This window comes from Phyllopteryx taeniolatus, chromosome 23, assembly GCF_024500385.1.
Source record: "Phyllopteryx taeniolatus isolate TA_2022b chromosome 23, UOR_Ptae_1.2, whole genome shotgun sequence".
Classification (NCBI taxonomy): Eukaryota; Metazoa; Chordata; class Actinopteri; order Syngnathiformes; family Syngnathidae; genus Phyllopteryx; species Phyllopteryx taeniolatus.
Genome location: NC_084524.1, coordinates 4981502 through 4995742, shown reverse-complemented (window position 1 = coordinate 4995742; position 14241 = coordinate 4981502). Strand labels below are relative to the sequence as shown.

Sequence of the window (14241 nt, the reverse complement as noted above, 5' to 3'; positions counted from 1 at the left end):
TGCCCCCTCCCGTTTACGCTTTCCATCCACCCTGCAAATAGATGAACAAACAACTTATCTGTGTGCCGCTTTATTCTTGGTGTGGAATTGTTCCTTTTCCTCATCTTTCCGAGCTCTGCAAAAGAATCAAATAAATAAAGGGAAAAAAGCGTGCCACTTCATTTTTATTAAAATTTTTTTAAGTTACTGTGTTTCATTGCCTTCTCTTTCATCCAGCTCCCCTTCCATTCTACAAAACAAGCACACACCATTACTCTGAAGCATGTCACCTTTATTTATGCACATTTGCGCTATTTACCCCATTCTGGTTCTCTTTCTTGCCTCCTCACCCAAACGTCTCATCCTCTTCCAACCTGCAATCACAAAAAACTAACCTGGGTCACTCCAGAATTGGAAGACATTTGGGGTTCAGAAATCTTGAAAAATACTCACTTTTCTGATTTTCTACTACATATTCACCAATAGGTAAACTATCAAAGGCTTGATCAGCACCGCTTACAGATCAATGGTACAATTTTTATTTGGTGTTTACAATATTTGCTGCAACAAACACTGGGCAAACTGAAAAAAAAGTACATTGATTTCTGAAAAATAATTATTTAATAAAATAACATTCTCTGAATAAACACTTGATATAAATTAATTTTAACAACTTTCAAAATATGTTGTGCCCAACTTAATAATGCCATGTTTCACTTTATTAATTTAAGTATTTATTGTACAATATATACTCTAACACAATTTGCATAAACTCCAAAGGAAAATGGGTCAAACCCTTTTGAGCTGAGTCATTTAGGATTATTTTCAATTCAAATATGGTAACAGGGTTGCATAAAGTACGATAATGACTAGCTAGATTGCTTTTAATTATAGATCAAATAAAAAAACTGAAAAAGAAGTCCAATACACCAAAGTGTTCTTTTTAATAACCTTTAATACGCTGTTGGTGTTGTGTGCAGGGTGTATCACAAAACAAAAAAAGTTGTCACATGTGGGATTTTACCTCCATTTTCCTTCAGAATGAGCTCCATGAGTTTCCATATCGCAGGTCGTCCCTTCAATCTTGATGCAAATTCTTTCAAGAAATAAAAATTCAGGATGTAAAATTCAGAAATGTGTTTACAATATGTAGAGTAACTAAATTATCTCACATAATGTAAATTGAGTTGAATTACAAATAATATTTCTAAAGTCGGAGTAAACTGGAGAAGGTGCAACAGGGTTGCAAATCCATACAAATGTGAGCGTTCTCTCAGGAGTACGAGTAATTTTCTTATTCTGTTCATACGCATAACAGGGTTGCATGAGTTACAGTGAGACATTCCATCAAGGCTAACTGTAATAAAAATATGAAAAATAGAACCGAATACATACCTTTGTTCTACCCATTCTTTTGGAAAACTGATGTCAAGTCCAGCGTATCGTGAGTCACCGCTTTCTTCTTCTACCGTGCGAAAAAGGATACAGTAACAGGGTTGCGTGCATCTTGTGGGACATACGTTCCATGAACAATTACTTCAACTCTCTATTCAGCAACACAGCAAGTAGAGAAGAGGACAATTCAATATTTGGAGGAAAAAAAAAAAAATTCACTTTTGAGCACATTTCACATTTGTGCGTGCAAACTTGTTACCTGGGTTTTTGTGCTTTTCAAACTCATCCATAGAGGGCAGGGGGCTATTAGTTGTGTGATGGTCATTTGATTTGTCTGTGCATGTCCTTATTACTCTGGTCCAGTTCATCTTGGCGCCTCTCACCCGATCCGCCATCGACTCTACCCTAAAGGAAGAAGAGGGGGGGGAAACAAGATGGAGTCCTCCCTAAAAACCCTGCACACTCCAGTTTTCCAAGTGCCATCCTTAACTCCAACAAGCCAAACCATCGCAAGTCCACCGACAACACTTGACTGCAGTGACTTCTGTCCAACATCAGACCTTTCTAAACACAAAAAACAAACTGTAGCTGCAGTCAACCAACACAAGCCACTAAGCTGTAGCAGTGAAAACCCTGCAACAAGGACATTAGCACTGTTCCAAACATTTGCTTGCTGGCATGCGAAAACCTTACTCGACATTGTTTAAAGTGCCTTAGACTGAATTCAAGTCTTACGCTGTTATGTACATTTGTACACATAGTCCTACTTTAACATTGTTACAAGTAGTAAAACCACACTAAACAACTTACCACTTTCTCAAAAAGAAAATCAAAAGCACATTTTTCAAGAGTACATTTCAGTTTAACAGCATTGTTGCCTTGACTCAACGCACAGCTCAGTACACAAAAATAATCACAAATCAGTGTTAGTCCATGCACACCCAGTGAGTAAGTGGACACACACACACAAAGTAACTAAAACATACTCTCCCTGTATAGTTGCTACTTGACTCTTCAAGCGACACAGCATTTCATTCTGGATGACAAAAATAAATAACTAAAATATTACAAATTAAAAATTACAATAAATAAAAAGACCTTCATATGCGTTGTCATCGATAATGCACATGACTTGCCTCAAGGGAGAAGAAGCTGTTCATCCTGGAACTGCAAGACGGTTGTGTACAATTGTTGGTCTTCACCCTGAATAAAATACAACTATTCAGTTTTGTGTTGATCAATATGATAAATTCCTCATTCAAAAACCTGCACTGTAAACGTCAATTCAAAACAAAGACCTGCTCGGGACAGAGACAAGCCTAACAACCTGCAGACCATCTCAACCTTCCTTCCTTCGCAAAGACCACTGAACCAAACCACCACGTCCAACTATCAACTCTACCGACACTTTCCATGCCTGGCCTCATTACAATCAAACATACCACCAAACTACCTCCCAGAGCAACTGTCAACCAAGGGAAACCTCAAAGCTCCGTACTCTGCCCCCTCCTGTTTACTCATTACATCCGCCCTGCAAATAGATGAACAAACAACTTATCTGTATGCTGCTTTATTCTTTGTGTGGAATTGTTCCTTTTCCTCATCCCATTCCACGTCCTTCCGAGCTCTGCGAAAGAAGAAAATAGACGGAAAAAAAAAAGCGTGCCACTTCATTATTTTTAAGTTAATGTGTTTCATTACCTTCTCTTTCATCCAGCTCCTCTTCCATTCTCCAAAACAAGCACACACCATTACTCTGAAGCATGTCACCTTTATTTATGCACATTTGCGCTATTTACCCCATTCTGGTTCTCTTTCTTGCCTCCTCACCCAAACGTCTCATCCTCCTCCAACCTGCAATCACAAAAAACTAACCTGGGTCATTTGAGAATTGGAAGACATTTGGACTTCAGAAATCTTGAAAAATAAATTAACTTTTCTGATTTTCTACTACATATTCACCAATAGGTAATAAACTATCAAAGGCTTGATTAGCGCCGCTTACAGATGATACAATTTTTAGTTCATATTTGATTTATGTTTACAATACTTGGTGCAACCCTGTTACCAAAACAGGGCAACCTGAAAAAAACTACATTGATTTCTGAAATAGAATTCCTTTTGCAACAAGTAAATAAAATAATTCTCCAAATAAATGGTTACAGGGTTGCATAAAGTACAATAATGACTAGCTACATTTGTTTTAATTATTGATCATCAAATAAAAAAAAAAAAAATTACAAAAATGCCCAATACACCAAAGTGTTCTTTGAATAACCTTTAATACGGTGTTGGTATTGTGTGCAGGGCGCATCACAAAACAAACAAAAAAAAATGCAGTTGTCACAACTGGGATTTTACCTCTGATTTCCTTCAGAATAAACTCCATGCGTTTCCATATCGCCCCTTCAATCTTGATGCCAATTCTTTTTTTCTTTTAAAAAAAATTCAGGATGTAAAATTCTGAAGTGTTTACAATATGTAGAGTAACAAAATTAAACAAACAGGAAAAAGGAAAAAAAACAAAATAACTTTTGGGCACATTTCACGTGCTTTTATTGGTGCGTGCAGACTTGTTACCTGGGTTTTTGTGCAATTCAAACTCATCCACAGGGAGGGGGGGACTATTAGTTGTGATGGTCATTTTTTGATTTGTCTGTGCATGCCCTTATTACCCTGGTCCAGTTCATCTTGGCGCCTCTCACCCAATCCACCATCGACTGCACCCTAAGTAAGATGGACAAAATTATTATTATTTTTTAATTATTGTGTTGATCGAAACAATGGAGTCCCTCCCTCAAAACATTGCACACTCCAGCTTTCAAAGTGACATCCTTAAAGGTCATACGACAAATACATTATGGGGTCAGTGAAGATTCATATCCGGATTGTTAGTTAATACACGCACGTAACTTCCAGCAAGTTTTCAACTATACTTGAGCTAAAAATGTGGTTTTTAATGGCGCATATTGAGCCCTCCCCAAACATACCCGAGGCGTGCGGTTACTCCACCCACTGCGAGGGCGATCGGAAGTGACGTTGCAATTGATAATTTGCAAACTTGCCTCAAGGGAGAAGAAGCCGTTCATGTTGGAACTTTGTGCCGGTTGTGTACTATTGTTGGTATTCACCCTGAAAAAAAATAAAAATACAAATTCACTTTTGTTTCGTTCAACTTGATAAGTTATTCAAAGCCTACACTGTACACAACTAAAAACAAAGCTGCTCTGGACCCAAACAAGCCAAACAAACTTCGGATCATCATCAACCTACCTTCGCAAACCTTACCTTCTTTCCTCCAGCTCCTCTTCCATTCTCCAAAACCAGCACACGTCGCCTTCACGCATATTTGCACTTATTACCCCGATCTGGTTCTCCTTGTCTCCTTCTTCCCCCTGCAATAACAAAAACCAGCCTGCTGTAATTGACAGTCACTTGCTTGTTCCATTGGTGTGCCTATGCTGGTTACCCTTGCCCAGCCATCACACAGTTTCTCTAAACCTGCAAAAAAAAAAAATACAATTACTTATCTGCTGGTCTCACGTGTGTGTACCGATTACGCTCGTCCAGTGGCTCTGGATGCCTCTCGTTCCATCCTGCACCACAACTCTCTATTCAGCAACACAGCAAGTTGGGAAGACTACAATGAAAGATTTGGAGAGGAAAATAAAAAAACTTTTGGCCACATTTCACATGCTTTTATTGGTGCGTGCAGACTTATTACATTGTTTAAAGTGCTTTAGACTGAATTTAAGTCTTACTCTGTTATGTATTTTTGTACATATAGTCCCATTTTAACATTGTTACAAGTTTAATTCAAATCGTAAAACCACACTTGAAACAACTTACCATTCTTTCAAAAAGAAAACCAAAAGCACATTTCGGTTTAACATCAGTTGCCTTGACTCGATGCACAACTCAGTACACAAAAATAATCACAAATGAGTGTTAGTCCATGCACACCCAGTGAGTTCGTGAGGAAGTAGACACAGACTAAGTCATTAAGATATACTCCCCCAGTATCGTTGCTGCTTGGCTCTTGAAGCGGCACAGCATTTCCACTTTTATTTTTGATGGCTGCCAAAAAACAAAGACACCTTCAAATGTGTTGAGTCAATACAACACAGCCTGGGTCAATAATGCACATCACTTGCCTCAAGGGAGAAGAAGCTGTTCATCTTGGAACTGCGTGCCGGTTGTGTACAATTGTTGGTCTTCACCCTGAAAAACTGTTCACTTTTGTGTTGACCTATATGATAAATTCCTCATTCGAAGCCTGCACTATACACGTCAAAACAAAGAGTTGCTCGGGACCGAGACAAGCCAACTAACCTGCAGACCATCTCAACCTTCCTTCCTTCAAAGACCACTGAACCAAACCACCACGTCCAACTGTCAGCACTCCCGACACTTTCCATGCCTGCCCTCATTACAAATCAGACCTACCACCAAACTACCTTCCATAGCAACTGTCAACCAAGGCAAACCTCAAAGCTCCGTACTCTGCCCCCTCCCGTTTAAGCTTTACATCCGCCCTGCAAATAGATGAACAAACAACTTATCTGTGTGCCGCTTTATTTCTTGGTGTGGAATTGTTCCTTTTCCTCATCCCATTCCACGTCCTTCCGAGCTCTGCGAAAGAAGAAAATCGAGGAAAAAAAAACAAACCATGCCACTTCATTATTTTTAAGTTAATGTGTTTCATTACCTTCTCTTTCATCCAGCTCCTCTTCCATTCTACAAAACAAGCACACACCATTACTCTGAAGCATGTCACCTTTATTGATGCACATTTGCACTAATTACCCCCTTCTGGTTCTCTTTCTTGCCTCCTCACCCAAACGTCTCATCCTCCTCCAACCACAAAAAACTAACCTGGGTCATTCCAGAATTGGAAGACCTTTGAACTTCAGAAATCTTGAAAAATAAACTCACTTTTCTGATTTTCTGCTACATGTTCATCAATACGTAATAAACTATCAAAGGCTTGATTAGCGCCGCTTACAGATCAATGGCACAATTTTTATTTCATAATTGATTGGATGAATTTATTTGATGTTTACAACACTTGGTGCAACCCTATTACCAAAACTGGGCAACCTGAAAAAAAGTATATTGATTTCTGAAATATAATTCCTTTTTCAACAAGTAAATAAAATAACACTGAAAAAACACTTCATTTAAATTAATTTTTACTTTCAAAATCTGTTTTGCCCAACTTTTCAATAATGCCACATTTCACTTTCCCAATTTAAGTATTTATTGTACAATATTTACTCTCACGCATTTTGCATATGATTGCATAAACTCGAAAGAAAAGGGGTCAAACCCTTTTGAGCTGAGAGACATTTAGGATTATTTTCAATTCAAATATGGTAACAGGGTTTCATAAAGTATGATAATGACTCGCCGCTACATTAGTTTTAATTATGGATCATCAAATAAAAGAAACTGACAAATAAATGCCCAATACCCCAACGAAAAACATTTAATACACTGTTGGTATTGTGTGCATCACAAAAACAAACAAAAAAATAGAGTTCTCAAATCTGGGATTTCACCTCAGATTTCCTTCAGAACGAGCTCCATGAGTTTCCATATCGCAGGTCGTCCCTTCATTCTCTATGCCAATACTTTTAACAAATAAAAAAAAACAATTCAGACAGCAATAAAACAAATACCCCAAAAAGTGCATTTCACTTTAACTGTTTTGAGATTAAATTTCTTCATTAGTGGGGTGGGACAAGAGAGAAAGGGAAAAAATAATAATTTTAATTAAACAAAAAAGGGGTACTCCAGACTTATTTGGTATTTTATAAACTATTTTCAAGCACTTTTCTCCATGTTTTTTTTGTAAATTTGGTCTCAGGACAAGTACATTTACTCATGTTTTACTATTTAGGATATGGCTTATTTAAAATTTGATGGCTGGGATGTAAAATGTTCTCCAATTTGACCCACCTGCTTTAGTTGACAGTCACTTGCCCAGCCCTGATCCAGATAATCTCCAAACCTGCAAAAACAATTACTGGTCTCACATGTGTGTGCACCAATTACCCTCATGCAGTGGCTCTTGATGCCGCTCGTCCCATCCTGCATCGCAGCACGCTAGTCATCAACACAGCAAGTGGGGGAGAGGACAATGAAATATTGGGGGGGGGGGGGGGGGGGGGGGGGGGGGGGGGGGGGGGGGGGGGGGGGGGGGGGGGGGGGGAAATTATACATTAACTTTTGGGCATAATTTCACAATTTTATTGGTGCCCGTAAACTTACCTGTGTTTTTGTGCCATCCAAACTCATCCATGGTGGAGAAAATCAAATTAAAAAAATTGAACACTCCCACATGAAGAGTAACATTGACAAAAACACAAAGTACAAATAAGACCACAGGTTGTTTTTTTTTGCAGGGTACCCAGACTAACAAAACCCCCAAAGTATACAAAAAAAATATACCAGTCCATATTAGCATTTCAAAAACAATTACAATGTATTACAATACCAGATTGAAAATAAAATGCATCGCCAACTTCAACACCATACAGAAAATGTATTTTTTTTTTTTTTTTAAAGTACAACTTACCAAAGAAAATAGAAAAATCACTGCGCATGAACACTTAAAACAACGAACATTTATTCACAAAGCCATCGCAATTTTAAAACAAAAACAAATTACACGAAGGAGCTGATCACCATTTAAAAAAAATAAACTAAATAAAAACGTGCTCAACCCAAAGTGAAGTGTGAACATGCTGTGCTCAAGCAAACCCGTGTACAAACCTTTCCTTGCACGCTGCTCCTTTCCACTGTTACAAACATGGCCGAACGGCAACCATTTGCTTGCGTGAGAAAACGCAGCTTAGTCGCTCGCCATTTTGCTGCTGGGGGCCATTAATGTACCTGCGTGCCCTTCGTGGCTCCCTGTTGGCACACCTGTCTCCAATTAGCGCCACACTTCACATCGTAATGGCCGAAAAGGATTTTTTTTTCGTGGCTCCCTGTTGGCACACCTGTCTCCAATTAGCGCCACACTTCACATCGTAATGGCCGAAAAGGATATATATATATATATTTTTTTTATTAACCGTTCATTTATGCCTTTAGTCACAATCCAAAAATAAAGTGAAGGTCGGTCGGCGTGCTCGTGTGCCGTGACCGAAATTTTAAATCGACGGGTATGGAACATCTATTTTCCCGCCAACACGCATACCGGAAGTAATTCAAGACTTGACCTTCCATGTAGCGCCGCCCTGTGACCACGAATCGTCTTTTTCTTTCGTATTTCCGACAATGGAAACGCTTATTTTATTATTTATACACACACACACACATATTTATTTTATTATTTATACACACACACACATACACATATATAATATATATGTATATATGATATATATACTCATTTCAAAACAAAATTGTTTCACAGCAAAATCTGCAATGTCGTGGTGCCCCCCTCGTTGACCCATCAATCAAAACGTCCCCGTGAAAACTGTGTACCTCACGTAATATCTTTCACCCCCACACAGGATGTAAAAAAATAAAATAAAAAAAAAGTGTATCATTTTTTTCTTAAATGTAATCATGTAATGCAATTCTTTAAATGTATTGTTTTTTTTATTCTTGGTTAGTTAATGCATTGACAACATCAGCTGCCGTGCGATAATACTTTACAAAGGCAATAAAATTAATAGGCTGAATGAAATATTACACCCAAAACAAATTAGCTCGCGAGTGTTACTCATTGGTATTAAATATATAAAATATGCAAATGAACGAACGAATGGGGATTACGTGAGTTTGCCATGCGGCATCGGGCTGTTATATTTGTTATTTCCACAAAGCGGGACAGCAAAATGAGTCCTCGGCAACCGCGTTTTGGTGCCCTTGCGGAGAGGTCGGGCTGCTGACCCCGCTCAGGATCCAGTCATTCTCCTCCAGGAGCTCAGACAGCGACAGCTCACCCGGGCACGGCTTCATCGAGGGTGCGTTCGGAGCGAAGACGTCGTCCGGCGTGCCGGGCGCGACGGGAAGCGGCGCCAGAATGGACTCGAGCGACGGCGTCAACTCCTTCGGCCTCCCGTCGGCCTGCTCCGATACGAAAGGGCACTCGAAACCGGCAGGCGTTCCCGGGCCTTCGGCGGGAAAAAGTGCAGACGTGACTGAGAGGACGTCTTCGGGATGAAGCGTGGAGAAGGGCGAGGAAGGCAAATGGGGGAATTCCGCGTCGGCGTCTCGGCTGGACGCCGAATGAGGAGCGAATGAGGTAAGACCGGAAGGGCAGAGGTCGCCGTCGGCACCTCGGAGGACGCAAAAGGGCCGGTGGCGCTCCAGCGCCGCGGTGTAGCGACGGACGTCTTTTTTCAAGGCTTCGATCTCCTTTTCGAGGGCAGAGTTCAAACCCTCCAGACTCAGGAGCTCCTGATGTGAGGGGAAACACACACAACAGTTAGCCACCGTCCTCTTTTAGTGCACATTTCCCACTACTTCCTGCTTGTAGTGTAAAAAAACAAACAAATAAATAAAAAATAACAAATAATTTTTGGGGGGCCTAAAGCAGTCATTTCAGTATATATACATAAAGGACACATTTATGGCAACCATGCTGATGAGCGCCACAATGCGAGCGAGTTGCTTGCGCCTAAACAATTTGCCGAGTGGATTTTCCTCATATCTTTAAATTGGGGTTTAGAGTAAAGAGTAAGAGTCAATTGCTCATTTCTCTGTTTTGAAATGCACAAACGGCGACTTTCACAAGGCAAAAATGTCAAACATTTGAGTCAAATTACCCAACTGGTAAAATTTGACTGAGCATGTTGAACATCTTTCGTGTTTTGTTGCCATTCAAAGTCTGTCCCCCCTCGCTGCCAAGGGGCCAGGAGCCTTTACATTTTCTTTTCACACAGGAAGTCAACCCAAGCCCTGTTTCCTCTCTGCGGACAACAGTATGGCCAACAGGCGGTGCTGTTAAACTGCCGTTCCCTTCCCCTAAAGCAGATTATTTACAAGAAGTGATCATGAGCAACCCACCCCACCCACACACACACACACACACACACACACACACACACACACACACACACACACACACACACACAGTATTAAAAAGACCTTGCACAACCTGGTGGAGTTCATCGGCCCGCTCCGTTTGTTTTTTACGGCTCTTGCGGGCGGCGTCTCGGTTCTTCAGTCGTCTTTTGCCGGCCGGCATGTACCCCGCCGAGATCTTTCGCTCCTGCCGACGAGAGCGCCGAAATTAAGCTTGCCGTTGCAATTTGACAACTGGCTTGAAAAGACCAATGGCACTATTCCGTCATGTTCGAATTGGAATTGTTGAGGAGTTTCATTTGGACAAAAGTAGTGCTTTGCTGCCATATTGCGCCATATCGGCGGTGGTCGAAGTGAAGTGAGTTGAGGAGTTTCACTTTCGAAAAAAATTGTGTTTTGCTGCCATGTCGTAGCATAGTGGTGCCGAGGAATATGTTCAAGTGAGCTGAAGAGCTTCATTTTAGACAAAAGTAGTGCTTTGCCGCCATCTCGTGGGATTACGTCGGCATCAATTACTTGCGGATTTTTGCTGTTCGCTGTTACAGTTACTGTTAAAACCGCTCAGGCAAAAGAAGCTCTCTTTTGAATTCCGGGCCTTGCGGGAGGCCACCCGGCCGGCTCAGGCGGTTCACGCTGAGCAAGACGCATCATTGCAACAGTTTTGCAACTTTATGTAGCTACACAGTCACTGACTGTCGGATTGATTCGCAGCGAGGGTGCGATTCAAACCCAGTTAACTCATAAAAACGGCATGCAAAATGGATGAATCGCCAAGATGCGAGGGTCACAATATAGCTACAAGTAAACAATGTACTCAGTCAAAAGAAAACACGACCGTGAAAACTTTTTCGAGAGCATGCACATTCAATGGCGGGGGCGTACGCAATACTGATACTTTCTGTGCTGGAACGCCATGACAACACCAAAAGTTATTCATTCAGCTTCCGTCAACGCCTTGAGACAAAAATGGGAATATTTTACCCTCAGTGTGTGTCCGCTTCTGAGCTCCAAATTCAAATAGATAGAAAAGTTCACTTACTTCAGGAGGTACATTTTAAAAGTTACAATTTAACATGTAAATGTCTTTTCAAGTCGTTTTAAATGTTTATTTCAAAAAAAAAATAAGGTTTGGCTAAAAGTGTCCTCAATACAGGAAAAATGTAATCATGAAATATTTAAATATACCATCGGAGTTTCATCTTTTGGTTTCCCACGCTATTGACATGCACCTGCACGTGGATCTCATTCGTTGGTGTATGTGTATTTTTGTTGTTGTTTATTTGTAATTATGCAGCCTATTTGTCCTAATTATGAGAAGGAAGGAAGAACTTACAGAGCCCGATGTAGCCTCGTTTCTGGTGTCCATGAAATGAGGGGACATATCATCTCCAGTGGGGAGCCCTGACGTCTCGGTGGTACCATCAGGGTGGACCGCAGGACCGAACCTTCAGCTTTTCTCAATGCCACGCTCCATACTTGGACTGGGGGGAAGGTGCAGTCGCTGTCTCGAGATGACGTAGCAGACATGCTCTTTCAGTTTCTCTTTATATTAAAGCCAGTGGAGTCAAAGAATAGGCTGTTGCACCGCCCCCTTGTTTCGTCAGGCCGTGACGTTTCTTGTCTGTAACGCCAACCTTCGCCACACGAGGACGCCAAAAGCCAAACTTAAAAAGAAGAACGACTGGCACGTGGAGGACGAGAAAGAATCGTGTGCTGATATCGTCTGAAGTCTTTTCAAAATGTACCTGCGGAAAAGATAATTGTTGTTAACGTCACTCTTTACAAGTTGTGTTCAAAGATTGCTACGTTCTTAAATAAAGCCAAGCACGCGAACTAACATCAAGCCAGCGTATTACATATAGATATTTCTAAATCCGAACTTTACTCGAAACCCCATACGTGCAGTTATTTGAGTATGATTGATTTCAGGACAGCAAAATGAAGTTGAAATATGAAAAATGTGATAAAAAAGAAATGGTTGGTCTGTTCAAATAACTTCCAGGTTCCGTTGTTTTTTTTCCTTTTTTTCCCCAGACTTTGAATAGTGCTCAATAAATTCCCACCACACGCGAACGCACCACCAAAATCACGTTTCTCAATGGTGATACGGATGGTGGCTTTGACCAATGACCGTGCGCCAAACGCCGAGTTTGACCAATAGGACGTCGCGTACTGGCGGGTCTATCGTCTACTACTTCCGTGTCCACCACACGCGAGACACTTAAAACGTATTACAGAACACAAAAAGGAAAGACTTTTCAGTCTAAATTGGCGGAATAGGAGAACGTCGTCGCGATGGGTTTGCTGACTATCCTGAAGAAGATGAAGCAGAAAGAGCGGGAGATGAGACTCCTGATTCTGTATCCTGTTTCGAGTGGAGCGCCGTAGCCTAGCATGACATTTGCTTTTACTCCCGCAAAATAACCACTGCGAGCACAATGCTAACGTTTTCTCGTGTGGTTCGGAGTTCCTTCCACAAGTGACGAGTTGTACTGAATGTAACCGACACTTGTTAGCCGTGTGTGTGTGTGTTTTCCCTGACCTGGCTTGCGCAGAGGTCTGGACAATGCGGGGAAGACGACCGTCGTGAAGAGGCTGAACGGCGAGGACATCAGCACCATCCCCCCGACCCTGGGCTTCAGGATCATCACCTTGGAGCACAGAGAGTAAGCGTTCTGGAGATGGTCGTCATCCGCAAAGGTTGAAAACTGGATGATTTTTTATTTTTTTTTTACCCAAAAGGTTTCTTATTCACTTATTTTAGGTGTGGCTCTCCCCATTTATGTCTCTGGGGTTGGAAAGAAGCATGTCCATCCTCGTGCTAAAATCCCCCATGGGATGAGTGACCCCCGACCTCACCAGTGACATAAGGCGGACTCCGCACCTAAAATTGAATCCCATTACCTTCATTCCGCTAACATTAGTCCCGTTCCCATTGTAGCTACAAGTTGAATATTTGGGACGTGGGAGGCCAGAAGTCGCTACGCTCCTACTGGAGGAACTACTTTGAGCGCACAGACGGTCTGGTGTGGGTGGTGGATAGCGCAGACCGACAACGCATGGAGGACTGCAGACAGGAGCTCCATAAGCTGCTGCTGGAGGAGGTACCGCCGCCAATATTCTATCCAATTCTGAATGTTATTTTAAAAAAGAAAAACCTATACTTTTCCTCCCTTGCAGAGGTTACTTGGTGCAACATTGTTGGTGTTTGCGAACAAGCAAGACTTACCTGGCGCCTTGTCGGAAGAAGCGATACAAGCGGTATGACAATGTTTTTTTTTTTGTTCGTTCCTTTCACACAGGACATGTTTTGTTTTTTTAATTTGCAGACACTGGCCTTGGATGACATTAAGAACCACCACTGGTGTATAATGGGATGCAGCGCAGTGACAGGACAGAACCTTCTGGCGGGAATGGACTGGCTGTTGGACGATATTGCTGCAAGGATCTTTAATGCGGACTGACAACGTGTTTGCCTTGTGTTGCATCTGGTTTATAAATGTAAAGCGCATTTCAGCTTACTGCAAAAAAAAACCAAAACATTTCTTTGGCAAGTAGCCCACATGGCAGACAAGGACTTTTTGAAATAGAAAATTACATCTGATTCTGACTACTCAAAGCAAATTTCTACTTTTTTTTTTTTTAAGGCTGGCATCCACTAAAATGTTACCAAGTGAAATACATCATTTCCACACATTAACATTTGTTATTTGCTTGAACAAACAAAGTTGGGTGCGAGTACTCAAGACAAAACAGAAGACAATTTAAATTTATTTATTGAATGACTGTGTATGGCAAAAAAAAAAAAAGCACTTTCAAATC

General features: G+C 41.2%; 2 protein-coding genes and 1 long non-coding RNA gene across 4 annotated transcripts; 1 reads left to right on the top strand and 2 right to left on the bottom strand.

The window, feature by feature from the left end:
* Nucleotides 1-1001: 1001 nt before the first annotated feature.
* Nucleotides 1002-1771, bottom strand: LOC133472647 (uncharacterized). Its single transcript, XR_009786784.1, has 3 exons — nucleotides 1634-1771; nucleotides 1375-1525; nucleotides 1002-1075 (listed from the first exon to the last, which is right to left on the bottom strand). It is a non-coding gene; the product is annotated as an uncharacterized LOC133472647 (long non-coding RNA).
* A 6212-nt stretch (nucleotides 1772-7983) lies between these two features.
* On the bottom strand, nucleotides 7984-13096 carry batf2 (basic leucine zipper ATF-like transcription factor 2). 2 transcript variants are annotated; one of them, XM_061763776.1, is made up of 4 exons: nucleotides 12962-13096; nucleotides 11753-12164; nucleotides 10493-10606; nucleotides 7984-9792 (listed from the first exon to the last, which is right to left on the bottom strand). In XM_061763776.1, the coding sequence occupies exons 2-4, from the start codon at nucleotides 11798-11800 to the stop codon at nucleotides 9202-9204; spliced, it is 753 nt and encodes a 250-aa protein (XP_061619760.1). In that variant the 5' UTR covers nucleotides 11801-12164; nucleotides 12962-13096; the 3' UTR covers nucleotides 7984-9201. The 2 variants fall into 2 exon arrangements, with proteins under 2 accessions (XP_061619760.1, XP_061619761.1); XM_061763777.1 differs by lacking the exon at nucleotides 10493-10606.
* On the top strand, nucleotides 12584-14023 carry arl2 (ADP-ribosylation factor-like 2). Its single transcript, XM_061763779.1, has 5 exons — nucleotides 12584-12779; nucleotides 12975-13085; nucleotides 13361-13523; nucleotides 13600-13680; nucleotides 13749-14023. Exons 1-5 carry the CDS (start codon nucleotides 12715-12717, stop codon nucleotides 13881-13883), a joined length of 555 nt encoding a protein of 184 aa, XP_061619763.1. The 5' UTR covers nucleotides 12584-12714; the 3' UTR covers nucleotides 13884-14023.
* The last annotated feature ends 218 nt before the right edge of the window (nucleotides 14024-14241 follow it).